General features: G+C 37.5%; 3 protein-coding genes across 4 annotated transcripts in view; 1 reads left to right on the top strand and 2 right to left on the bottom strand.

The window, feature by feature from the left end:
- Window positions 1-406: 406 nt before the first annotated feature.
- On the bottom strand, window positions 407-9456 carry LOC131314813 (kinesin-like protein KIN-5D). Of its 2 annotated transcripts, none has more exons than XM_058343670.1 (23): window positions 9224-9456; window positions 8713-8881; window positions 7666-7795; window positions 6955-7110; window positions 6288-6764; window positions 6052-6149; window positions 5810-5966; window positions 5588-5657; window positions 5432-5508; window positions 5157-5210; window positions 4989-5069; window positions 4777-4888; window positions 4364-4450; window positions 4092-4267; window positions 3833-3994; window positions 3641-3748; window positions 3284-3442; window positions 3102-3185; window positions 2188-2393; window positions 1948-2049; window positions 1514-1623; window positions 1263-1414; window positions 407-908 (listed from the first exon to the last, which is right to left on the bottom strand). In XM_058343670.1, the coding sequence occupies exons 2-23, from the start codon at window positions 8865-8867 to the stop codon at window positions 681-683; spliced, it is 3141 nt and encodes a 1046-aa protein (XP_058199653.1). In that variant the 5' UTR covers window positions 8868-8881; window positions 9224-9456; the 3' UTR covers window positions 407-680. The 2 variants fall into 2 exon arrangements, with proteins under 2 accessions (XP_058199653.1, XP_058199652.1); XM_058343669.1 differs by having other exon boundaries at window positions 9220-9449.
- Window positions 9457-21989: 12533 nt separating this feature from the next.
- On the top strand, window positions 21990-22751 carry LOC131314812 (histone H4). Its single transcript, XM_058343668.1, has one exon. It carries the CDS (start codon window positions 22175-22177, stop codon window positions 22484-22486), a length of 312 nt encoding a protein of 103 aa, XP_058199651.1. The 5' UTR covers window positions 21990-22174; the 3' UTR covers window positions 22487-22751.
- Window positions 22752-24855: 2104 nt separating this feature from the next.
- Window positions 24856-26345, bottom strand: part of LOC131314811 (calcium-transporting ATPase 1, endoplasmic reticulum-type-like) — a 7709-nt gene continuing 6219 nt past the window's right edge. Inside the window, exons 8-9 of the mRNA XM_058343666.1 lie at window positions 26055-26283; window positions 24856-25735 (exon numbers count right to left, since the gene is read on the bottom strand). Coding sequence (XP_058199649.1) covers window positions 25163-25735; window positions 26055-26283 — 802 coding nt within the window. The 3' untranslated portion in view covers window positions 24856-25162. The remainder of the gene's footprint in view (window positions 25736-26054; window positions 26284-26345) is intronic.

Raw genomic sequence — 26345 nt, 5'->3', positions numbered from 1 at the left:
AAATAGACTAATTGGATTAATTGATGAATACTATAATTTATAAATGTGTTGTATCAGCAACAAATTTGATTGGTCAATACGAGTTGATTTTTTGTTACAAAACTTTTGAGGAGACAATATAGCCCATCCGACTCTACTAAAACAAAGATGGGTTATCAAGAATGTAGAGTGAGCTAGGACGGGCAATTGGCCAGATTTAGTATGGAATTCAAAAATCCCTATTAAGATTTTTTTTGACAAGCATTTGCCGTAACAGGCCATGCAAACCAAACCGTAATGTTGCTCATGTCATTTGCTGGGTTGGCTTATTACCTTTCTCCTTGTTCAAGAAGAGGAGCAACTTGCTCTGATGTGATTTTGAAAAATTCCTTAATTGGATAAACCATCAACATAGGAAAATGGAATGTAGAACTGCTAACCAGAATTGATACACTGGAATAGAACTTTTTAATACAAACAGTCGAAAGCCTTTCTCAGAGCGGAGAATTGAAACGAACAGACAAATAGACCACCCGAAAAAAAGAAAAATCATTCAAAAAATCTACTATCATTTTCCTATCTTTCCTCCACAAATGAATTTGACAGACAATAGAAAAGAATACTGGTGTGAAATGAACCCCCAGGCATATGTTTATGTACAAACTCCACTATATATTCATACATTGAGTTCTGATCCCCGCCTAGTTTATAGCAGCGAGAGGAAATCTGGAATCTCTTATAGAATTGGGACTACCCTCGTATGAACCCAGGAGATGTTTCACATCACCGTTTGTTTGCTTTGAGGATTTCGCATCCCAAAATGCCCTCAGTAACTCCTCAAATGAGGGGGTTCTGAGTTCTTCGATGGATGTGATGCTCGGCAAATTGAATGACCTCTTTCTCGGGGTTGAACAAGACGGTTCATCCACCTGCTCATGTGGAAAAGATAAGAACGTGAAAATGACAACTTTTTCGGACAAATTGGATAAAAATGGAATGCAATCACAATTGTAACTTTACAGCATATATGTTCTTGTCCAATGTGACAATGAGAAGGACTCTTTTCCCAACATCATTTGGTCAAAAATGACAATAAGTTGTCTAAAATGGGATTTAGGAGGTTTTTTGAGGTAAAGATCTTCTTCTCTTTCTTTTTTTCTCCCAAAAGGACAAGGAGAAATGGATACAAACAGTTGTAACTCCCGCCTCTCCACAACCCAACAAGTATGCAACAATAGTGGCAACTTTTTACCTATATTCAAATGATATTTGGAAATTCTTACCGCATATTCACTTAGAAGACATTTTCCAGCATTTTCCGTTATCTCCACAATCTTATGGTAGTGTCCGCCCTTCAGTTCCCGCAGCTCTCCACAACAAGGAACAATCATGGAGTCTAGATTTCCACATGCGTCGTGATCTAGTTGTAATGAATCTGCAAGCATTTGTCTCAGTTGAATGAATTTTACACATGGAAGGACCTATGGCAGTCAAATAAAGTAGGATCTCTGTATATCAAAAACCAGACACTTACGATCAATTGAGGTCAGGAGATTCTTGCTTGCTAAGTCCGCATCTTCAAGTGTTGAGGACATGGCAGAAGAAAACTGAGCACGTAGGTTTTGATTGGCGTCCATTCCCTCTCTGTGAAGATAAAAATTGAAGAAATGTTTAGATAAAAAATAAAATGAAATGAAGCGCAGCAACAAAATAAACTACTCGCTAGTCCTGATAAGTGATATCGCTAGGAATCGAACATACTTTCTATATTATTCTTTCATGAGATAATTCTGGAAACTTCTGCTTCTTGATATCTTTTGATTAGTGAAAAAGTATTTCAAAAAACTATTACGCCCAAAGATAAAAAAACTTGTCCTTCTGTTTAACCCGCACAATTTCCAGCAAAAAGAAAACAAAACAAAATGGGACAGAGAGATTAGAATAAACCTTTGTAAGATGTCACTTTACCTAACAATATCCTCTACGGAAGCAACATTATTCTTCTCCAGACCAAGCAATGAATCTTGAGCATTACTCCACTGCTGTGCACCAATCCTTGCCTTTTGCAAACTGGAAAACATATATTCTTGTCACAATTAGTAGCAGAGGATGAAGAAACAGCAAACTACACCAAGTTTAGATGAGAAGGATTAATAAGATTGCAGGGTGTTCATTTTGGCTCTAATCATGATCTCAAGCTGCTCATACCAGCTCTGGAGGACTTCTTCCATGTCTTTCTTTCCACTTTCTACTGCAGCAGTATCCTCAAGATAGTGAGTTTCAGCTTTTTCCGTGTAAACCTTCCATTCAGCTTTAACAGCAGAACTGGAATCTTGCATAGTTGACATCTCTTGCTGTAATCTACTGGTTCTGCTGGCTGCGCTTTCCCGAAGACCATGAACTGCTGTTCGAACCTAAAGCATAACAACCAAAGAAGTTTAGACGGTCCACCATTCTTAACAACGTTTTACAACCCTGATGAAGATGCAACACAATATACAATTACTGAAGCACCTTGACGAGGGGAAGAATTATAGCTAGATGTGCGAAACTAACAGAATAAAATGAAGCGATGCACAGGTATTGTTTTCTAATGAAAGGCCAATTATTGCTTGCAAAGGCTTGCAACAAGTAATCTAAACAAAAATTTGCTCATAGTCAAAATATTGCGAGAAAATGGGAATAGTTAGACATTAGTAACTTTATTTTGTGAGTCAGAATATTTTCTGAACAGTTTCATGACATAATAACACCACTGCTGTTTGCTATTCTTGTGTGAATCAAAGATACAAAAGACTTGCAAATGACGCACCAACGTCGAAATACTTGTCCCTTTGTGTTAAGACACCATATGTGCTGGAATTTGACTCTCTACATATGAAGTTGCAGAAAATCAAAAAGTAGGAAATTGCAGTGACTAATTGCACATTTATCTGTCTGGACCCCTTTTAGGACAGGGCTAGAACATTCCTTTTTGACAAAATTACAGCATTCAAAGGCAGCTAAAGATTTTCATCTTAACCCTAGTTAAAGCTTTGGGTAAACCATAATTACATGAAATGGATGCAGATCAACAGAAACAATATGGGAGTACAATGTTGATAGAAGGATAGACCAAATACCAGTTTCTTTTTTGTTGCATTTGAACTTGCGAGCAACTCTGCCACCTTTTCTAAGAGTTTCCTTTCTTCATTTGCAGCACATTCCTATAGTGAGGGGAAAACATGATCGAAACCGGAAAAGTCAAGTCACTTTTCAACTGATTCAATCAAAAGAGATGTTTCAGACAAAGGGCATGTTCCACCTCAAATTTCTTTTCTAGCTCAGACAATTTCTCATCATTGACTGTTTGTGCTTCTTCTACGATTTCGCTCAATTTTGAGGCATGCGCATCTAACGTCTTGAAGAAGTTCGCAGTAATTTGAGAAATAGACAGAGTAGTTGCCACAGCTCTGGAATGTGCCTGCACATAGTTTAAGAATGATATAAGACTTGGTGGTTTCTAATTCCTTAAGTGATAGCTAAATCACCATGAAGTATACTTGGTTAAAAGCAATGTCACTGTACATAGTCTAAGAATGATACGATACATGGTGATTTATAATTGCTCAAGTGATAGCTAAAATCACCACAAAGAATACTTGGTTAAGAAAATACCAACCTCGCGCTGCTGTTGTGCATATGCAGCTACTTTATCTTCCTGACTGTGAAGACTCTTTTGAAGATCATTAAGTAAAGCATCAGCTTCTGAAGCTATTCCTTTGAAAAGCTGCACATGTGAATGAAGTTCAAACAAAAGCCAACAGGAGAATTTCATAGGTTCTCTTGAAGCATAATACCAAGAAGTACATACATCCTCCAGCGCTGATGAATGTTTACCAACTTCAGAATTCAGATGTCCAAACGTTGACCTGGAATTTCCATCAAGCTCCCCAGCTAAATCATCCAAAGCTTTGATACCAGAACCATACTTGGTTTTGAGTTTTACTAGACGGCCTCGAAGTTCATCAGTAGCCTAAGGCATGCCAAAGGTGATGAAATGTTTCAGGTCGATAAAATATTTTCAAGCCAGTTTTAAGCCTACAAATTCATTTATCGAAGCCTAATCTTACGTCTGCCTTTGTGGATACAAAAGAATGCATGTCTTCCTCCATGTCTTTCAATTGTTGTTCCTGTTGTGTGACAGAAGCTGCCACAGTCTTATGCAAGGTTTCAAGCTGTTGAGTTAATTGAGACTGGAATTTGCAAATAAGAATTCTGTTTCCATCTTCTATTTTATCCTTGCGCTCTGAGAAACCAAACCACGACCAATAATGTTACAACATTTACCGTAACAGAAACATAAGTTAACTGCTTCTGATTTCTTGAAAATCAGCACACTAACCAATCTTTGTGAATAAGCTAGAGACATCTGATGCAGCATTATCTAGCTCCTCTCGAAGCTCAAGAGCACGCTCAACAAGTGCTTTCTCTGATAAAACAAAAGATTCCTTTGTCATACAGACAACATAAATGGTACAAATTCCAACATTGTAAATTATGCAGCCATGGAAAATAAAAACAGTGTACACAAGATGGAGAGAAGTGGATCAATTAAAAATGTAAACGTACATGTACAATTCAAACAATGCATAACTGACGATCTAGAGAATGCCATGACAAACTAGAGAGATAAAATCTGATGCACATGGATAGCTCAAGAACGTAATTGTTGCAAAAAACATAAAGTTGGCACCAACTGCTATACAGGCTGAGGTAATAATTCTAGTAATTCTAAAAAGACGACACTATGCTCACCTGACTTGAGAAGGTTGGATATCAGGTATTCTTTTTCTTTGATTGTTGCATTTGCTTGTCTGTGTCTTTCTTCGAGATCGAACAATGCATGCTCAGTTTCATGGAGCTTTTTCTGGAATAAAAAGAAGAATGAGAAATGCGAGAAGAAAGCAAAAGTGCAAATACGTTGCCGTAGAGGAATCAAACTGTCCATTGATATCCCACTTCTATACCTCAGTTTTTTCAAGTTTGTCACTTAATTCTGCAGTCAAAAGCTGCTGAGAATTGTAGAGTTCCTGCAGCTCCATTACTTGCTGTAGAAGGCACAACAAGGTAATTAGACAACTTCATGGGAACTAGGGGAAACATGTACCCAAATAATTCAAAAATCGTAGTTGTACCTTGTCTCTGGATTCGAAATCAAGCTCCATGCGCTCTATTTTTTCAGCCATGGCCTGAAAAAAATGATAAGTGGAAGAATCAACAGGGTTCCCAAGTCCCATCTCACTAAGGGGCTCTCACATAAGTATATGTCACTTTCAAACGGTTCAAACTCAAAGACCAGAGAACTCTTTCTAGTTCTGGTAATATAAGAGCATTATGGAGCAGATGTCTGGGTTCGAAACCCTTAACATAAATCAATAGTAGGAATATTAATAACAGACTGAAGGTGAACCTTTTTCTCTGCTTCATCCTGAAGATAACGATCTCTTGGTATATAAATACCATTCTTCTCCCTAGCAGCATATACCTCTGGTTTGAAAAAGAGGAAGTTAGCATCACGATTCACAATGTTAAGCATATGCATTTTGAATAGTATGAAGTTATTAACCTTGCTTTAGCCGGTCAATCTCAGAATACAAATCCTTGATAACTGCTGATTTCATCATCTTTTGATTAATCTGGAATAGTAACCAAGTGAAACTGTTATGACAATGTCCTACGGGGAGAGTCGGAAGACAGTTAAACTTGAAAAGATTAAAGGAGAAAGGGTGGCACAAAAAAGTGGTTACTGAAAATATTACTATCCCTCTTTAACAATGATAAAACTGACCTCTGGTTTGTTCTTGATATTTTTGGCACGGTGTGCATAATCTAGAGTGCTGAGTGTTTCTTCCAAACAAGGAATAGAGGGTGATACAGTTGCAATTATGCACGTCTTTGTTTTCCCTCCCAAGGAATCCCTCAACAATCTTGTTAGTTTGCTATCCCTGATATTCCAAGTAAAAGTACCTTTTAAGTAGTTTGTCTTTTTGCAAGATAAAACATACCTCAGTCGCCAATGTAAAATCGTACCTATATGGTACATGACCAGAGTGCTCAACAAGAGCGTTAATGACACGACCAAGTGTGAGCAAACTTTTATTGATCTCGCCAGCTTCCCTGGCTCTTCCCTGCAACAATATATAGATTTCTTGACTTAAGAAAAATACATAAGCGAGTTCTTATACAATACACTTGAATTCACCAACACACAATGCGTTAGTGGACAGATCAAACCAAAGAAGTCGCAGTTGTTGATTATGAGTTACCTCTTTTGCACCAGAGCGAGAAATGTTCTCAGACCCAGCAAGGTCAACAAGATTGAGCTTCCCACATTTAATCATCTCCTCCCCCTCTGGAGTACACTCCTTAATGTGAATCGTGATGGAAAATATTGAGTGAGATCGACTACTTTGTTTGTTAAGAAGTGTCTCCGCGGTTCTTCTCTTAGCAGAACCTTTCTCTAATATTTTATAAATTTCATTGGCGGTACATACTATCTCCTCTTCCAAGCCTCTGACAAAAACACCACCTTTTCCATCCTCCATGAGAGCTATAGGTTTCTTGGATTTGTCATCTATGAATTTTGAACTTTCCTCTGCGGCTAAGAGATCTGTTATTTCCTCATTGTATAACTCAAGAAATGTAACTTTCATGTTGTACTCGGCATTTTGAGCTTCTAATATATCAAAAATCTGCCTAACAGCCCTGGGAATAACACCTGCATCATTCGGGAACTCGCCATTCTGCAGAAAGCAACAAAGAAACAATACGATTTTAAGAAATATGCACAAGTACCACAATTCCATGGGTAATATACGCATATATGTATTTAAGAGTGGTGCGTGCGTGTGGGTGACATATGATGCAGAAAATGAGGAGACACCACACATAAATGCAATCAATCGCATTCCATTTCTGGTACTAAAATCAGACCTTTTTCCTTCCTCCACCCTCCATTGTGTATGTTTTCCCTGTTCCCGTCTGACCATATGCAAAAATAGTGCAGTTATAGCCCTCAAGAACTTCAAACACTATAGGAGACACAGCTTGATCATACAAGTCCTTTTGTTGGGAGGTTGGACCAAACACCTACACAGAAGAAGTACCCAAAATCACAGCATTTCCACAATACGAGCAACAAACTCTGCAGTACATAATTGACTTAAGAATTGAGAGACCAAACCAACAAAGGGGTGGTTCTACTTACTGCAGTCAAGATTGCATTACAGTTCAGTTGATTGCTGAGAAAATCATACTCATAAGGAACATTATCTAAGTTTTGAAACTCAAAGGATTAATTTAGTTCTGTGCACTAAGGCTCCATAAATTCATTGTTTCAATCTACACATCAACTGAACATCTATTATCTATTATAAAAGGAACAGTCCTTATGGCATGAACGTCAGTTTTGAGGCTGGCTCACACTCTTTTTTCCCCAACTACCCCTTTAACTACTTGAATAGAACTGTCAAGAAGAAACAACAATGTCACCCCAAGTATCTTCTCCCCTCTTTTCAACTTCCATATCCAGATTAATATCAATTCAAAGATTTTTATCTTTCCTTCAGAATTTGCACAGGCATCATGTGTGCCCAAGCATCTAGTATCGTTAATCCAAGGAACCAAGATGAAAATAACCCAAACCTTATCGAACAGGAAAGTTCTATCAATCTGCTTATTGGCAATGTTCTGAACCGCAGACACTTCTCTTCTGTTCTCGTTACAAGTAATCACCACCGGCGTATGCAGTCTCAGCTCATCCTCGTTCAGCGGCCTACAAAGCAATGCCAAACCAATCCACCATTATTCACACATAAGGAGATCTACAAACACGGCAACGTGCACAATATTCTGCACAATGCGCCTATGTGGCAATGTCTTGTTGGCGGTTGAAAAACTAGCAATCCATCCAGTTACCAATCAAAATTCTGTCACACAAGCATCTTGTGCAAAATGTTGCGCATGTTGTTGTGTTTCTAGACTTTCACGGCAACTTGCATAATATTTTGCACAGCATACGTATGTCGCAGTCAGAGCCGGCCCAACCCCAAGGCCCAAGGAGGCCTAGGCCTTGGGCATCCCAAAAATTCCAATTTTCAGGGGCACTCTAATAGTTTTATTATTTGGGTTTGCATATGACTCTTTTTAAGTCCAATAGAATGAAAAAAATGTCCAATTAGAGGTAATGAGTTAGCCCAACCTACCATTCATAAGCGCAAGTGCTCAACCCACTAAGTTCCCAAAATCATTTCCCCCAAACCACCGAATAACACCTCCCCAAAATTGTTTCCCCCCAAACTCACCCCAAAATCTTGATGATCTCGTATTTTGTATTTGTATGTAATAATTAGTAGAACTTTATATTGGTTTGGCTTTTTCTCGTATTGTGATTGTTGCCGTAAAAATTGTTAAGTATTAACTCTTTAAGGGCACACTTTTTTTTAATTAGCCTTGGGCACTAAAAACCCTGGGGCCGGCCCTGGTCGCAGTTTCTCGTTGGTAGTTGAAAAACTAGCAATCCATCCAGTTGCCGATTATACACTGTCACACGGGCATCTTGTGCAAAATCCAGTGCATGTTGTTGTGTTTCTAGACTTTCTCTTCAAAAATTACTCTCATTTTAAGATCATAATACTCAATTCTAAGATTAAATTAAGATTCCGATTATGTCGGATTCGAAAACTCACTCACCTGCATCGAACAATGACCTGGACATTGACGCCTTTATCCTTGTCGAACTTTATGCTGGAGTTCCCCTCGGCCGATCGCAGATCTCTCGCGACCTTGTCGCTCGACCGCGGCGTCTGCGACGGGGATAGGGAAACCATGCCTCCTCTCCTCTCCATGCGCTTCAATTGTCCTGCAAATCTCAAATTAACAACGACAACAGCTGGCTGAGTTAACTCGGATCGAGTCACGGAGAGATCGTCGAGAACGGAAAACAAATCTGGCGTCGAGTAAACGTATAGTGAGAAAATGCGATTCGAGAATATATATATATATATATATATATATATATATATATATATATATATATATATATATCGATATAGAGATATATGTATGTAGAGAGAGAGAGAGTGGTGGGGAGGGTGGGGGATGTAGGGGGGGATTGAATTGCAAAGGGAGGGAAAAGACTAATAAATCAGAAGTGGATCGAGAGTGAGATCGGACTGCAAAGTCAATACAGTTACTTACTTACAGTGTATTCAACGGCCGGCCGTCGTAGAGAGAGAGAGAGAGAGATTGCTTTCGGAAATGCCGAAGGGGGAGAAGGGAGAAAGTGCCCGCAAACAATGCTGCCTGTCTCAGAGAAAGAGAGAGAAGACGGGTTCCGTACAGGATTTTTTTGTTAGGTTTAAAATACGGGGAAGAGAGAGAACTTGAGCGATGGAGTTAAGAGAGAGAGAGAGAGAGAGAGAAGGGAGCCTCTGGATTTTAAAAATAAACAGAAACAAAATACTCCAAGTTAAGAAAGACAAAACTCAAATTTTGGTACCGTTACGGGGCGTTGGAAATTACCATAAAGCCCCGGTATTTGCGAATTTTCCTGTAATTGACACTGGTTTTGAGTAATACTTTTCCGTCTACCATTGAAAAATAGTACTGTAGTAATAGTATTGGTTTCGATTAAAAGTATACTTCTATTAATAGTTTTGACAAAGACGTTTACGCCAATTCAAAGAATTGATAAGATCTTTAAATTAATGGGAATTTTTTTAATAAAATTATTAATGGCACCACTTTATTTTCTATAAAAAAAAATTGAACATTTTTTCATAGTAGACTAATTTTCACACGCTTCTTTTTGCCATTCCTACTTCTTCTTTTTTGTCGTCATTCAAAATATGAAATTATCACGTTGTATTTTTACCGGTTTTGCTAACCTCCGCCAACTGGGCGGAGGATAATACACTAATAATTCCAAACAAGTTCGGATATCAATACATATTTTCACGGATGTTAATACACTTTTACAAATATCAATACATTTTTTATCTATTATCCTCCGCCCTAAAGATAGAGGTAGCATTTTTCTATTTTTATTAGTTCAGTTTTCATACAACAAAGAGTTATAGTAAATTCACCTAAATAGAGAAAATTACAAAAATAATTTTCTTAGGTTTACTTCATAATTGTCCCATCATTCTGAATCTGTCTAAATTGTATGGGTAATCTCTTCCACGAGACTCCGTACTGCATTTGTTGTCAATTTTGTGCTCTCCTTAACCAAGAGGAAAAAACAAGCATTGAGAATGCGAAAAGAACTATGTTGATGGTATGGACTTTTTTAGAAATACTTTTGTTGGGTAGAAAGTGTTTATCTTCCATAGACTGAACTTGTTCGTTTTGAGGTCTGCATACCTCTGGGCACGGTCTTCAACAAATTTTCTTCAATTTATCGAGTCAGTGATTATAAAAAAAAAATTTGTTGAATCAGTAAAAAATAACATGTGAGTAGCATGAGAACTACTTCAAGAAAATTTGTACACCTTCGTTCCTAAAAAAGTTTAACAATCAAAAAATAAATAGCGGTAAGTGATGAGTTCACAATTACTTAGCCACTCACCCACTGCAATATCCCCCAACAATTGGTCGAACATTATTGGAAAATTGAATGCTTGTTTTCCATTGTTTAGCACCTTGAGACACGTATCGAGTCTCGTTATATTACTTTGATTGGTTATGAGTTGGATTAACACAAACAAAAAAGAGATCTCTTTTCTTTCGGAACTCAAGCAAAAGGACACAATACCGGCTTTCAAGTTAATTAATTTAATTAATTTGCAAATTGGGTTTAACGAGGCATAGACGGAATCAGGATTTTATTATTGGGAGTGTCGCGATAGAGAGTGGGGGGAATTATAGCAATATACTAACATAGTTTGGTACATAGATAGTACACTATTCTATCAAAGCCACCCCTACTACACACAGTTCCGCCACTGAATGGGGGCACTAGTCTCGAGGTTTTCAGACACAGATTATATGGTTTTGATTCGTTATTTTATTCATGAGTGAGGGTGAAGATTTTGATTCATAGCTAGCCTCGTTAGAGTCAATCCTGAGCTAAAATTTGTGTTGCGGTCTTTTTAAGCCTATAGAGTTTTTTGAATCTTAGGGGCCTCTCTTACTTTTTTACCGCTTGTAATAGCCCAACAAAAGGTTTTATTTTTAATTTTCGCTTTAAGCCTCTGAAAAGTCAAGACCGGCTCTAAGCTTCGTTATATAGTTGTAGTTTTGCTTTGTGGGAAATGATTTTAACACTCTCTTTTTTACCAATGACACTCCTCTTTGTCTTTTAGTTGGATGAATTTACTAAACCACCCCTCAATGCAATAAATTTTCACAAAATGCATGGACTATTTTGTAAATTCACACACACTAAAAGACAAAAAGGAGAGTGTCATTAGTAAAAAGACGAGTGCTAAAATCATTTTCCTTTTGCTTAATTAATTACTTTGTTTGGTTTGGATTTTGATGGTGATTTTTGAGATAACGATTGAAGAGAGATATGGATAAACGAGAGTAATAAATGGGAAAAAACTTATTAGAGAGAAAAAAGGGTTAGGTTTCTAAACCCAAACCGAACACAATGAGGTCCTATTTTTGATATGGACCTTCACTGGTCCCGAAAACTGCTCCCTAAACTACTCCCAGAGAGGAATCTATATATCCATTCCATAATGAATGCAAGTAGTACTGATGCTACTATTCTATAGTACAAAGGTCTGAATGTTTGGTGAAATGGTATAAACTTGCAAAGGAAATCAAAAGGGAGAGGAAACTTGAATCACTTGTGATGATGATAAAAATAAAAAATAAATAAAAAGAAGGGGGGCAAGTGGGGGGGGGCCCTGTGTTGTGTGTGGTGTCAAAAGGAGTCCCACCTGACAAAGAGAGATGTGAGGAAGCACATGCCTTGAGGTTCCTTGTGGCCAGCCCTTACTCCTCATATATATTCGTGCCTTCACAGCAAAGCCTCCCTGCACCACCTCAATTCTACCCATCTACTCTATTCTTTTGACTGACTCACACCATGTGCCAAAGCTCATCTGTGAAATGGAGTAGCTTTTTTTTTTTTTTTCTTCTTCTTTTTTTCCTCTGTATTTTTTTTTTAAAATTTTATATGAACATGTTCTACATTTAGGAAAGTAATCAGAAAGGTGGTAGAAAGGAAAAGTGTCTTGTAAAAACGAAAGAAATACAAGGGCATTATAGACTTTTAGTAGTAAACAACGCTAACAGAGTTAGGCATTGTCCAAATTCTTTAGCAGCTTATGCATGCTTAACTTCTGAATTTCGGGAGTGGGAATGTATTTTTTACAAAACCACATGCCCGACGTTACTTTCCACGGATCCAAAATGAAACAAAAAAATGTAGATTTTGTTGTGCATTTCCAAATTACGTATATAAATCTAAGCAAGGGCCAAAGAGCAATAAAGTGGAGTCACTTGACGCCATCGTGTTAAAACAAATCTCATAATTATATTTTTATTGTATTTTGAATGGGTTAGACCCCATATATTTATCAGACAAATATCTTAAGATCCTGTGAAATATTAGATTTATGTATTTTTTCATTATTAAATTCGACCAAACCCTTATTGGCTCTAGTTAATTATTTGACCCTACCATCTACCAATCTCCACTTTACCCTTGGTTATAAGTGCATACTAGTATAAGTTAAGGGTGGATTTGGTTCATATTGTTTGTTTAATAGTATAAGTAACCGAAATCAAGAATTTGCTGACTATTGTACAGTATAATAGTACTTAGATAGGGGTTTTTTTCCCCTGATTTTACTGACATTAGGGTTGAATTTTATATGATTGTGAATAAATTAGTGAATGAAACTCAAATATGTAAATCACTTACTCTATCTTTGTGGTGGAAGACTCAGAACCCAAGACCATTCTGAGTCCAATGTAGGAAGTGAATAATGATACGTATTTTCTTTCTTCACTCTTTGATATTGTTACTCATATGACTTAAGATTATGTAATAATTTTCTAACGTACGTACGCAGAACAAATTAACAAAGTGTAAGTATCCAAAGACAATAGTAAAGTTGGGGCGAAGCCGCAACACCATCGTGTGGAGGGCAGAAAAAAAAAATGGAGCTTAGTTTCGTAGTGACAGCATGTATACTTGTAAATGACATCCCGTCCAAATAGGGTACCACCGTAATTGTCCCGTTCCTCTAAACTTGGACGTGACAATGCCGGCACAGGCCGATAATTTAATATTAGCATACTTAGAGCAAGTTTAGCAGCATAGGTAAACAAAAAGGTAAAATTCTTTTATCTACAGTTCTTAACTTCTTTTGCCTAAGAACTGTTCACAATTTACTCATTATTTTATTGTTTCATCTTTCTCTCTCATAAAGACTAAAGGAAAAGAGTGAAAAAAATGTATATTTTAATTGGTGTTAGGTAAAATAGATAGTGTTAGTGTAGTTGTGAAAGAAAAAGTTAATAGCTAAAGTAGAATTGTGAACTATTTATAAGGTAGTATGGGGGTGTTTGGATGGCCTGTTTTTACATTTTTCAATTCTAATTTTTGGGTTTTGGGTGTTTGGCAGTTAAAGGAAAAATGGGTTTTGGGTAAAATGGATTTTCCAATTTCTTGTTTCTAAAATAAAACAGAGAATCTGGTGTTTAGGAGCTTTTTCAATTCCCATTTTCCCATTTTGAAATCTAGCCATGGCAGAAAGACAATCCTACCCTCTCTCTTTTGGGATAATTCCCACTTTGCCATCGCTTTGAACTCACTCCTCTACCACAGCTTCTTGTGTTCCCCTTCCGTTTTTCTTTTGTTTTCTGTCTACAAACCCTCACTTTGAACCAAAAAATTATCAAAGCACCAAGAAAATTGATGCAGACGTCAAATTTCTGGAGATAAATTAGAATGGTGGGGTTTGTACTCCTTGGAATTAGAAAATCAGATGGAAACTAAAAAAGAACAAATAGATCGGAAAACCCACTCATTGGATCTCAGAAACCAAATCGAAACTGTAAAAAAATTAATGAAACTCCTATCAGTCGCTAATATTTACAATTATTGAAGATGAATTTGAGTTCAATTATAATTATCGCTTTGTACGTGATTCCTATGGTTAGATTGTTGTATTTTGCTTGAGGTTTCGAATCCAAAGAGAGACGAAAATGGTGATTAGGGGAAAGTCAGAGGTGTGAAGTTGGTTAAATGATAGGCAGCGGACGTGTGCTACACAGAACTCCAAACTTACCGTTCATATATAGGCTTAATTCGCCGGCGGAAAGGAGGAGAAGACACAAAGATAGTGATTTCGCCAGAGAAGTGATGAGAGAGAGAGAGGAGGGGGAACACTTTTCAGTTCATGTACCTAACCAATTTCGGAAGAACATTTTTAAAAAATTGATTAAAACATTATTTATATAGTATATTATACACCATTATTAATAACCAGGGGCAAAATAGTAAAAAATCAATCCATAATTCATTTTCATTCCATATCTTCCAAACACTACTCCTACTCCAAAATGCATTTTGCACATATCATCCAAATACTCTACCAAATATAAAATACATTCTGATCATAATTTCAAAAGTCAAAAAGGCAAAGAGTGGAAAATGAAAAACCAAAAAGCTGGCTCCCAAACACCCCCTATATCTATCCACTGGTAAACTTGCTCTTAGAGCATTTTCAAAGAAATAAGCAAAAATTTACATCGAATATGTACTTTAGGTCACCATGTACCAAGTTGGAGAATTACACACTCCAATGAACTCTTCAAATTTAATTTTTATTATCCTTTTTTAATTTTAAAGGACCCACTTTGCCCAAGAAATCAACAATACACCAATACTAAGCATTTAAATTTAATGAGGTGGCAATTTGAATATTATTTTTCTCCTTTCAAAGTCGAAGATCTAGAGAGAGAGAGAGTTATACCAAAATAGTATGGCAAAATTTGGTTTCTCCTCTGGAAAACATTTTGCTTATGTGACTCTTCAAATGTAATTTGATTTTGTTTTCGCTAGCTCTCTGTTGGGGATGCTAATCAACCCGTCATTTAACTACTCTTATCTCTGTTCCAAAATGTTTGTCCGGTCTGCGAAACGAAAACTCAAAAATTATGCAATTTTTTCAAGAAAAAATTTAAGCATTTTTCATAAATTAAAAGAACTCATCGATATCTAGTGAATTCTTTGTGCAAAAATTGTATTATTTTATATCATCATTTTACGGATCAGATAAATATTTTGAGACGAAACGTGAGTTGACAGATCAAAACACTCACTTTTGAGATTTATTACTCGATTCCTATGTTGTCGGTCCAACCTCCCAACGGCAAACAAATAAACAAAGGTGAACATTACATTGGACGGGTGGGAAAAAGGGATGCGGATCACGACACTCAATTGTAGGAACCCGGAGACTCCATAGTGCAGTACTGGTGCACTATTAGAGGTGTAGTGGTAGAGGTGGTGATTTTATTATGGATTAAAATATTCGAGATACAGATATTTAGACACTTAGACACGTATGTATTTAAAAATATTCAATGTGACATCGGACAGTTATGTGTTCGTGCATTGCTAATTTGCTATTTAGTAAGTTATGTCTACTTAACGTAAAAAAATACTAGCACATCACCATAGGCAAATGATTATTGTCACGATAAGTAATACTCCCTCCGTTCTTTTTTTAGAGTCCAGTATTTTATTTTGGACTGTTCCTTAATAAGTGTCCATTTGTAAAGTTAATGGGTAAAAGTTAGTGTATTGTCTATTTTGTCCTAAAAGTAGATTCCATTTTGAAAAATTAGTGAGTAAAAGTGTAATGATGATGGGTAAGTAAAGAAAGTGGAGGAAAAAATTGATATGAAAGGTATAATGATGATGTCTTTTTAATAAGTTGGAATTACGAAGCAGGACATTTAAAAAGGGACGGAGGGAGTATTCTTTTTGATAACTCAGGTGGCCAGGTCAATTTACGCACACCTCAACTAAATTTAAGAGACCAGTCCCACCGCGGCACCACCCACTTACGTGGCATACACAATAAGCAATATTTGCTCTTAACATAGATCAATACATTTGTTCAGATATACTACCATCAAATAACAATAGTAAAAGATCTGAGGAGGCTAGGCTGCCTAGGCACCCCAATTTCAATTATTCTTATAGGTGATCAATCCGTCAGGTGAAAGTGAAACTGTTAACTTGGATCATACTCTATGCATTCATATATATGCTGCGTATGCTTTACTTCATTCTCCTTCTCCTTCCTATTGCCACAAGACTCACCTTTTACTGACATCAAAATCGACACACTGAAATAGGATTTGATTTGATCTATATATATAATCAAAAAAGCTACGCCCACCGCTCAACTTTCACTGTTCTTCCCACCGCTCTCAATTTTACCGTCCAAAAATGTACGGTCCAGATTTTAACAAACTCTTTCAGGGAAGAGTTAAAAAATCAGGACTATTATTTGCCAAGACGGACGATATAAATGTTGAACGGTAAATATTAAGCGATGGAGATAGTCTTGCTTATATATCATCTGCTATGAACCCTATGCTTTTGTTTCATAGTATTCCCTTGCCTTCTCTCGTTTAACTAGCAAAAGTGCCACCCACGTGCAAGCTGGTCTGGCCAGGCAGGTTAATCGGAGTTTGCAGTGGTTGTTTTAGCTACAGAAAGTCCGTGTGCACAAATTTGTGAGCACAAATCTAAACACGGATGTCCGAAATCGTTTGATGTTTACGAACTCTATAAAAATGAGGAGACATGCACGTGCATCTGATGATTCCGAAGAATACATTTGGAAGGGATATATTTGCACAAGAAGAATTGCGGTTTTCTTTATAAGTAAATAAATACTTTTGGTAGAAAGATTGAATCGAAATAATTAAGCTGGGTCCATAATGCTAAGACAAAAGGGATCCACATGGGCTGGCTAGCTCAAGACTAACTGGTGGCAAAAGTGGTCCTTAAGATTCTTTAGCTCATTTTAAAAATGAATGGAAGGGTCTACGCTTGAAAACCAACAATTAACCTTAACTGGAAAGATCTTTTCAAGTTAATAAATTAATAACCGAATCTAATATTTAAAGGCAAAAAAGTGTGCTCACACTCACTAGATTAAAGAAGCGTTTTTTTTTTAATAACCGAATGTCCAGGTCAGCTTGCGCGTACCTCGACTAACTCCGAGGTCCTAAAGTTAACGATCGGACAAACACTCCAATGGCCCAACCGTTCCCAACCGTTTGAAATGTTTGGCCTCTGTAAAATTAGAACATACCTTATGAAGAACAAGTACTTATTACTTTCTCATACATACTCGGCCAAACCGCTTGGATTCATTATAGAAGGGTTCTTTCTAGTTGCTTGGAAGAAAAAAACAGAGGGTCCCATTAATGCAACAAGATATCATCCCAAGCTGAGCTTTTGGGTATCAATCAGCATTGGCAAGCTATCATAACAGGCCATGTTACCCGGTGACAATAAACTTGGCTTTTAACCTCTTCATGTGTGGATCAAAGAAACCCCCTCTTCATGTGCGTTTTATTGGTAATTGCGTGATTAAAACCAGGGCCGGCCCTGTTATTTTAGAGGCCTAAAGCGCATCTTAAAATGAGGCCCTAGTACTTTCGAAAAAGAAATTTCATCATAGATGGCTAATGTAAAATTAAAGGATTAAACATTGTATTATAGCTTCGTAATTTACCTAAAACAAGTTTTTAAAAATTTTACACCATTATAAAATATATGAATCAAACATGATGAAGTAGCGTACATACACTGCGTTTTCTTTAACGAATATTCTGAATAATTTTTTTTTTATCAAAGTTTGTTGAGTGAAAATAATTTATTTTAGTCAATAGCTTTAATTTGTGAATTTGACATTAGAAGTTAAAAGTAAATCAAAATTAAAACAACCTATTAGCCTCCAGGAAAAGGCTTTGCATCCACCACTAAGAAAAAACAAATAGTTTGGCCAAAAAAAGACTCACAGGACCCGAACAGGGACCTTTGGATGTAAATCCTTTGCACTCATCACTAGGCTAGAAGTGAATCTATGCTGAAAAACGAAGACTTTAATATATAATATATAGTTGTGATTTACGTAAAACGATGCCTTTTTTGCAAAAAATCCGGAGGCCTAGAGTGGGCGCACCCCGAGCTCCACCTCAGGGCCGGCCCTGATTAAAACATATACTCTTAGACAGATTTCTAGTTTAGTGAACAAAAACACAGTCACAGGTTTCAAAACATGAAAAAACAGTTACACACTTGGGCGTTGCCCAAGTGATTCCCAAGTGGTTCGGACGGATATCCAGGCTTTGGGAGTACTCCTTAAGGTCTAGGATTCGATTCACCATTGGGTGCAGTAAGTGGGGGCCCCGCGCTAGCTCCTCCGGAGGTTTGAGTTGCGCAGTCGGGTCCATATAGTGGCTTGGCTGTAGGATTGTTCATCCGCTAAAAAAATAAAATAAAAAATGACATTAATACTAAAATGAGCTTACAATGTCTGAGGAGATTCCCTTTGACAATGGGAACTGGGACACATACTTAATTTTGTTCATTGAATCAGGCAACTGCTACAGGTTTCATGGCATTGTTTTATGACTCAAAATTGAAGGTAATTTGGGGAACCAAAACCACAGGAACCAAGATTCAAAGGATCCCCTCTTGTAATGGTGTTCAATGGAGCACCATCTTCCCTTTTGCTTGTTGGGTATATTTGAAGCAATCGCAACACCAGACTTTTGGGACAAAAGTCGCAAAACCGCGATTTCCAATCTGAATTTAGACACCCATTGCCAACCTGCAAAAATTATGGATATTGCAAAATGGGTGGAATGGCAACTCGTGTGTTCCGAAAGGCAAAACATCAGCCAAAAAACATATCAACGTTGGATGGGAACGTCCTTGCTCTTGGTGTGGACTTCATGAAGCTCAACATAGAGGGCGCTGTGGATCAAGATACAGGCCAAACAGCCCGAAGGATTAATCAGAGATCGCGATGAAAATTAATTAGATAGCCCCCGGGTCCCTGCTTTCTCAGAACAACAATGTTACACATACAACAATTCAAACACAACACAAAACACAATCGCTCACATACATGTGGGACCCATACATATTAGCATTTTTGTTTCTCCAAAATACTAGTAAAAACTAAAGGGAAAGTCTTCAATACACACCCCTTTAAGATGTGTACCATATACACCTATTGTGTAGTTCATATTATGCAACGTTATAAAAAATTACTTATAGAACCGGTCATTCATAACATTTAATTTCGTATCGTAACTTTTATAATAAAAATTCGTAACTTTTCATCAAAATGAATCGTAACTTTTTAGCAATAGATTCATAACATTTGGAAATCATAACATTTTGGCGTGTTTTAATGAGGGTGCATATGATGCACACCTAAATAAGAGGTGTATATTGTAGCAAAAAGGACAAGTTTGGTCCCAAAGTCAATAAATATACTCTTCTCTTTTGTCTCACGAATATGTTCCCCATGAAAATTGAATAGTTAACGGACAAAAGTTAGTAACTTCGCCTTTTCGTTCTCTTCTTCTAAAAAGTGCATCAAAATTTTAAATCTAGAAGGGGATAATGTACGTCCTCTTAATAACTCATTTTTTTTAAATAGGCATGATGATTGATGAATTTGTGGGGCCAATTTCGAATCTCAAAACAATGATCCAAATCGCAAGTTATTTTAAAAATATTTTTTTATGAATTTTTATAAAAAATTATCTCAATCCAATATTCGTAATGGCTTTTTCATAATCCTTCCCACCAGTTGAGCCAAGATACTGCTCTACTTGGTCACTAATGGCGTTTACAAATTTAAGTTGCTTAAGATTGGTTCGTGATCGGCAAACCGTTTCTCCTATTTTAAAAAATCAAGATTGAACGTATTTTTAGAGAACACATGAAGCTAGCTGAAATTGCTTCTTGGGTTAAGCTACAAGCTTTAATATGACCGAATTCACGCAAAAATGGGCCACGTACCTAAAGCGGATTAGGGCCATTTACGAATCTGGTCCAGTGTTAAAGCCTCCAGTCCGGTCCAATTTCGCCCATTTGTTGTCCTTTTTTGGGTCCATTGATAATAATCGAAAACCATTCACCATTTAGAGTTCTCCGAGAACATTGGATACGTCAAAAATCGCATTGATCGGATCTCGTTTGATATAATTTCAAACTGCATTAAGCTTGTTAAAAAAAAAAGGATGTGCAACACAGTATTGCAACCCATTCCACATTTTATGTGAGTTTAATAATTTCAAAATTATGTTATATGATATCCGATCAACTCTTTTTTTTCGTGGTCAATGTTCTCGGTGAATTCTAAACAATAATTTAATGATTTCAATCGTTGTCGAGCCCACAAATGGGTGAAACTGGACCGGACTAGAGGCTAACACTGGACAGGAGCTCAGCCCACATAGCTGCACTTCTAGTTTTTGTTTTGTTTTTTCACCCAACAAAAAAAAAAAAAAGTACTAGTTGACTTTCACGTTCCTCTTTTATAATCAAATTCCCTATTTATCATCTTGTGACGTAAATTTGCCAACTTAACTTTTAATTTTTATAATTTTCACATTTTGATGAATAACATTGTAAATTCACACTACAAAGAGGACAAAAAGAGAAAAATGTGAAAATTACACCCGAAAAAATCATTTTTTTTTAAACTTGAGAAAAATCATACAAAAAAATCTTCATAGTGCACTCTTTTACTGAAAAAACGAGAGCCAAAATAACAGAACCACAAAAAACAAAAAAACAAAAAAAAACCGCTCAGGAAACTTGCCACGTCACCAATCCGTACCTTAGAGTTTCTGAATAGGGAAATAATTTTCACACTCGTTTTTTGGTATTTTATGTTGTGTTTGGGTGAGTTTTTGATAAATTTTCGAGAAAATTTGTAAGGTTATGAGTAAAGAGAGAAATTAGAGTAATAATTGAAAAGAGATAGAGAGAAAAATAAGAATAATGATTGGAGATAGGAGTGAGTAATAATTGAAAGTATAGGTAATGAGTGTTTTTTGAGTTAATTTTTTTTTCAAAAAGCAATCCAAACAAAGCATAATGAAGAAAATACGGTTCTGTTCGGCTAAGATTCTTATTTTACAAGTAGTAATTGATTTTCGTTTTTCGGGACATGTTATTCTTTTACAATACATTCTCTTTAATTTAAAAAATAAATTTTACTGTACGTATTTATTTTAGTTAGTAGAACAAAACATACGCATTCAATAGTAGAAAACAAAAAGGGGGGTGTGAGACTCCGTTCCAAAAATCTTCTTAAAAAATAATAAACAGCTTATTTTACATATTCAAATTCAAAAATAATGTAAACGAAAAATAATTTTTTAATTTTTTTTCACCGTATAAAAGATCTTGATGGGATCTATCAAATAAGATCCATATTGATAGAAAAATTATTTGCATAAATTTATTATTTTTTAGCTTAAAATTACCTTATTAAAAAATAAGTACTCCCTCCGTTCCAATTTACTTGTCCCAGTTCCATTCTAACCGGATAAAAAAATTAGTTATATTTTTAAATTGGTAATGAATTTTATATCCAATATGGATCTTGTTTGATAGATCTCGATTTGTTCTATAATACAATGTTTTCAAAATCACCTAAAACATTGTAAATTACAAGATATAATCAATTGAAAAGTGACACGAACTCCAAAAAGTGACAACTAAATTGGAACGGAAGGAGTACTTATTTTGAGTTGCGGAACAGAGCCGAATATAGTACTACTAAAAGGAGATCGTGGAAAATCGTTTGGGAGTAAAACGGAACCACCAACAAAAAAAAATCGTTTGGGAAACTCGCCATGTCACCGATCCGTGTCTTTCCCCAGCACTTCATCTTCACCCTCCGTAACTACAATCCACGGTCAGTAACGATTCTTCGTACCACCACGAGGATCGTCACCTCACCACCCTCCCCCCCCCCCACCCCCCTCCTCACCCCGTTCCCCAATATAAACACCACCTCGAACCCATCTCCTCCCACCCACAACACAACACAACGCATCTCTTCTCAGAGACTCAAACCCTTCGAATTTCGAATCGCTCGAACAACAAGAGAGGTTTCGAATCGCAGAAATGTCGGGCCGCGGAAAGGGAGGAAAGGGGCTGGGAAAGGGCGGAGCGAAGCGGCACCGCAAGGTGCTCCGGGACAACATCCAGGGCATAACGAAGCCCGCCATCCGCAGGCTCGCCAGGAGGGGCGGCGTCAAGAGGATCTCCGGGCTGATCTACGAGGAGACTCGTGGCGTGCTCAAGATCTTCCTCGAGAACGTCATCCGCGACGCGGTGACGTACACCGAGCACGCGCGCCGGAAGACCGTGACGGCCATGGACGTGGTTTACGCGTTGAAGAGGCAGGGGAGGACTCTTTACGGTTTCGGGGGTTAGGGTTTTGTTTTCTGCCCCTTTTTGGTGTGGGTTAAGTCTTGCTGTCAAGAATATTTGGGGGAATGTGGGGTTAGAATTTAGATGTAGGAGTATGGTTTTTGTGATTTAGGGTTTGTTTGGAGTTCTCTTATTATGTGAGTATGGTACTTCCAAATTTCCTGCGTTACTGCCTTTCAGTTTCTGTGTTAGACATTGCTGTGAAAATTGCAATTCCTGAAGTGATTCTGTGAATTTTGTGGTATCAAATTGAAGTTACTATTATCAATGTTCTCTCTCTCTCTCTGAACATAATCTTTGCAAATTACACAAGCAGTTCTCTTTGCATTGTCTCTACCACGCATACAAACAGTAACAAGCATCTGGGGACCTGGAAACAATGGTTTGAGATGCATCTCAGGTGGTCTAATCTGGAAACATAGGTGAATTATACGGGCAGTTGACGGGATTATTTATCTAAGCGTTCAATCACTCCCTGGTTTTACTTCATCTCTTTGTGGGGTACGGGTAACAGATAATAATCTTTGCTTGGGTCTTGTAAATGAGTGGTGTCTAATAGTTTCCTCTCGCCTTTCTGGTGTCCATGTTTCTGGACTTCTGTTCTTGGGTATTTCCAACTGTTGGATCAAGTTAAATTTTTTTTTTTTTAATCACTTCAAAATCTTAGGAGAAATTTCAGTGCCGGGTGGGTACGGGCATGCGGTGTCAAGCATGCATCTTAGCTGTCCAAACAACATCACCACAAGAGCTGCTTTGGCAAGAGTATCCGCTGCATGGTTGGCAACTCGGCATACATGACTAAGCTTGAACACCTTGAATCTCTCGATAATCAACTCGCAATCGGAGAGATAGGTCTAGATCCATTTGGAGGCCATCTCGGATTGCCCATAGTTATGCAGCTAAGGATGAGACTACCCCCATGTTAGGGTTTTTTTTTTTTTTGATCATCTCCCCCCATGTAAGGTTGGAAGCCCATAATCCAGCTTCCCAAATGGTCTCTGAGCACTCCCCCAGCTGCACCCAAACCATTACTGTCCACAGCACCATCCGCATTGATTTTAATGCAACCAAACCAAAAGGAGGCTTAGAGCAAGTACACCAGTATTTAGGTAAATTACCTTGTGAATAGTTCACAAATCTAGTTTAGCTATCAAGTTTTTCTTCCACAACTACATCAATACTATCTATTTTACTTAACATCAATTTAAATATACATTTTTTTCAATCTTTTCTTTTATCCTTTTATTTTTATCATTTTCCACCAACCAACTGTAGCCAAACGGTTGAGCAGGAGAAGAAAAAAATTTGATAAAGTATTGATTGAGTGTGAACAGTTGTAAAGTAAAAGTAGCTAACGACTGTAGCGGGAGGAATTCTAGCCTGTAGTTTACCTCTTCTACTACATGGGCAAATTTCTCTCCTTAATTAGCTAAAGTAGCTTTTTCTCTTGTTTAGCAGCGCTGGTAAACTTGCTCTTAGACCAACCAACAGGCTGGGTTGATTCAAATAAGAATGACATACTACTGCTACCTTCTCTCTGTTTTTTCTTTCTTTAATTTGGTTCTTTCTTTTCTTATGTTTTTAGTTTGCCAGATGTATATTTTAACATCCATGGGAAATCAGAAATGACTTGACAAATATTTTGCAAGTTTGGAGATGTTTACTAGACATATCAAGGTCCTGCATTTAGCCTGGACTCGCGGACAATCCTCCCAAAAAAGGGAAAAAAAAAACATCCACCTAGTGCTTATTCCAGAATTGCAAAACCTCAATAGTTATCGTGTGATGGGGCTCTTCCCTCAGTTTTGATGCAGAAAAGAGAGTAAAGTTCCTATAAGTAGTTAAGTCTCTTTTGAGTAATCAATTCACAGATTGATAGTGGGTGCTTTACGTAACAGCGAACAGAAATTGCGTTAAGCAACTTCTAGAGAAATTGAACCATACCACCAGAATTCGGACTAATGTTGTAATCGGCATTTTGGGAGCCGGGGATTTGCAACTTCCAGAGAAATTGAACCATACCAAAATTTGGACTAATGCTGTAATCGGAATTTTGGGAGCCGGGGCTTTGCTCGCTTCAAGGTGTAGTGAGCAATCTCAGTTGTTTTCAACGGTCCGCATTTAATAATAACTCTTCTAGGGAAGAGTTTTTTTTTTTTTTAAATCTGAACTATTAAATGCTGAGATAGACGGCTGTGATTACTTGGTAGCGAGTTTGCTCACTACAAGGCCCCCACTTCCGGTATTTTGTTGTAATGAGTTCGATCCCCTGGCCATTTCCACAATATTCTCCACAACACGCAATTTCCTTCATTCTTATCGAGAAATACATTGTTGCTTGTCCAACAAAGGGAAAAAAGAAGAGACAATGCTAATAATAATTCTTCGCAAAACGCTTTCATTCACTCCAACATATAGTAACTAAGATCAGTCAAGTTTTAAAAGGATCATGAAGGAGGAAACAAAAATAGCGACTATCTACCCACCCTAGTGCTACTGTGAAAGAGTTTCACAAATAACTTTTGACCAATATCTAATTGAATACTCAAGGGACCATACCAGCCCTTCCTGTTTGAAAAGTAGGGTTTAAGATAACCTGATTTACTCAGGTTGATCCAACCCATAAATGCTTGATGAATAACATCCTTCCCCCGACTAAAAATCTCCTGTCTTCGACCCTCAATCTGCCTTTTTCTTATAGGATTTCCTCATACCCGAATTCCGACATCTACCCACAAACTTGAGAACCTCGTCTATCAAAATCACTGGAAGCGCAACCGCCAAAACCAGGAGCCACTCATTCAGGCTGAGAGGCACAATTCCAAAAACTTTGGCTAGGAAAGGCACGTAAAGGATCAAAAAGTGGAGCCCAAAAGAAATGGACATGGCCACAAGGAGATATGGGTTAACCCACGGGGGCATCGTCAAGAGACTACCGTCTTCCGAAAGGGCATTGAGAGAATTGAACATCTCGATGGCAACCAACACAGAGAGGGAGAGAGTCATCGCCTTTACTTTGCCAGTCTGGAAGTAGTCGCATGGATTGTCATCAAACCTATACTCGTGGGACCCGGCCTTAAAAGGTGATACAGAGAAACCCTCCCATGATTGGCATTGACCCCAGTTAGCGAGCTGGGAATAGGTGACAAGACTGTGGCCATCGCCACTTAGGTCGATTCCCAAGAAAGAGCTGCGCGTGTACCAGATGATGAATATTCCCACAGTTGCAATCCCAACATAGAGTCCAATCACCTGACACCAAAATTGAGGAGAAAGTAAGCACAATAGATGGCATCGATTGCAATTTACTTCAGGTTGCTAAACAGAAAGCCCATATGTACCACTTTGGTGGTCCATTTTCACTATTTAGTACATCTCAACAAAATCGTCTACATTTTCATTTTCCTATTATCTTAGATGGTTTTGTAGACAGTCTACAACTACTACTTCAGATCTGAACTTATTCACAAAAAATCATTACCGCTTAGACAAATTAAGGGGCACAACTGGCAAAAAAGACATAAAAAAATGGGACAGAGAGTGTATTTGTAATTGGAAGAGTATAACGTACCAGGTAGCGGAATAAAATCCAAGGACTGATCAATGAATCATCACTTCTTCGAGGGGGTTTCTTCATAACATCGTTGTCTGGTGGATTGAATCCCAAAGCTGTTGCTGGAGGTCCATCGGTAACAAGATTGACCCATAGAAGCTGAACGGGAATCAAACCCTCTGGAATACCTAAAGCAGCTGTAAAAAATATGCAGGCGACCTCACCAATATTTGAGGAGATCATGTACCTGGCACGATGAAGAAAATATCAGCATTATTCTCAAATCACTTCCTGCTATTTGTCCTCACC

Source organism: Rhododendron vialii, chromosome 13a (assembly GCF_030253575.1).
Source record: "Rhododendron vialii isolate Sample 1 chromosome 13a, ASM3025357v1".
Taxonomy (NCBI): Eukaryota; Viridiplantae; Streptophyta; class Magnoliopsida; order Ericales; family Ericaceae; genus Rhododendron; species Rhododendron vialii.
The sequence above is the reverse complement of the archived record's forward strand: the minus strand, read 5'-3'. Positions and strand labels throughout refer to the sequence as shown.

What these genes read in the sequence shown, in the direction of transcription:
- LOC131314813 (XM_058343670.1), bottom strand. Translation starts at nt 8,867, where the DNA reads ATGGAGAGGAGAGGAGGCATGGTTTCCCTATCCCCGTCGCAGACGCCG. An exon ending in TTGTATCCACAAAGGCAGAC is followed by an intron (nt 3,995 to 4,091) that starts GTAAGATTAGGC and finishes GGCATGCCTTAG; the next exon opens with GCTACTGATGAACTTCGAGG. An exon ending in ATTCATCAGCGCTGGAGGAT is followed by an intron (nt 3,749 to 3,832) that starts GTATGTACTTCT and finishes TCACATGTGCAG; the next exon opens with CTTTTCAAAGGAATAGCTTC.
- LOC131314812 (XM_058343668.1), top strand. Translation starts at nt 22,175, where the DNA reads ATGTCGGGCCGCGGAAAGGGAGGAAAGGGGCTGGGAAAGGGCGGAGCG.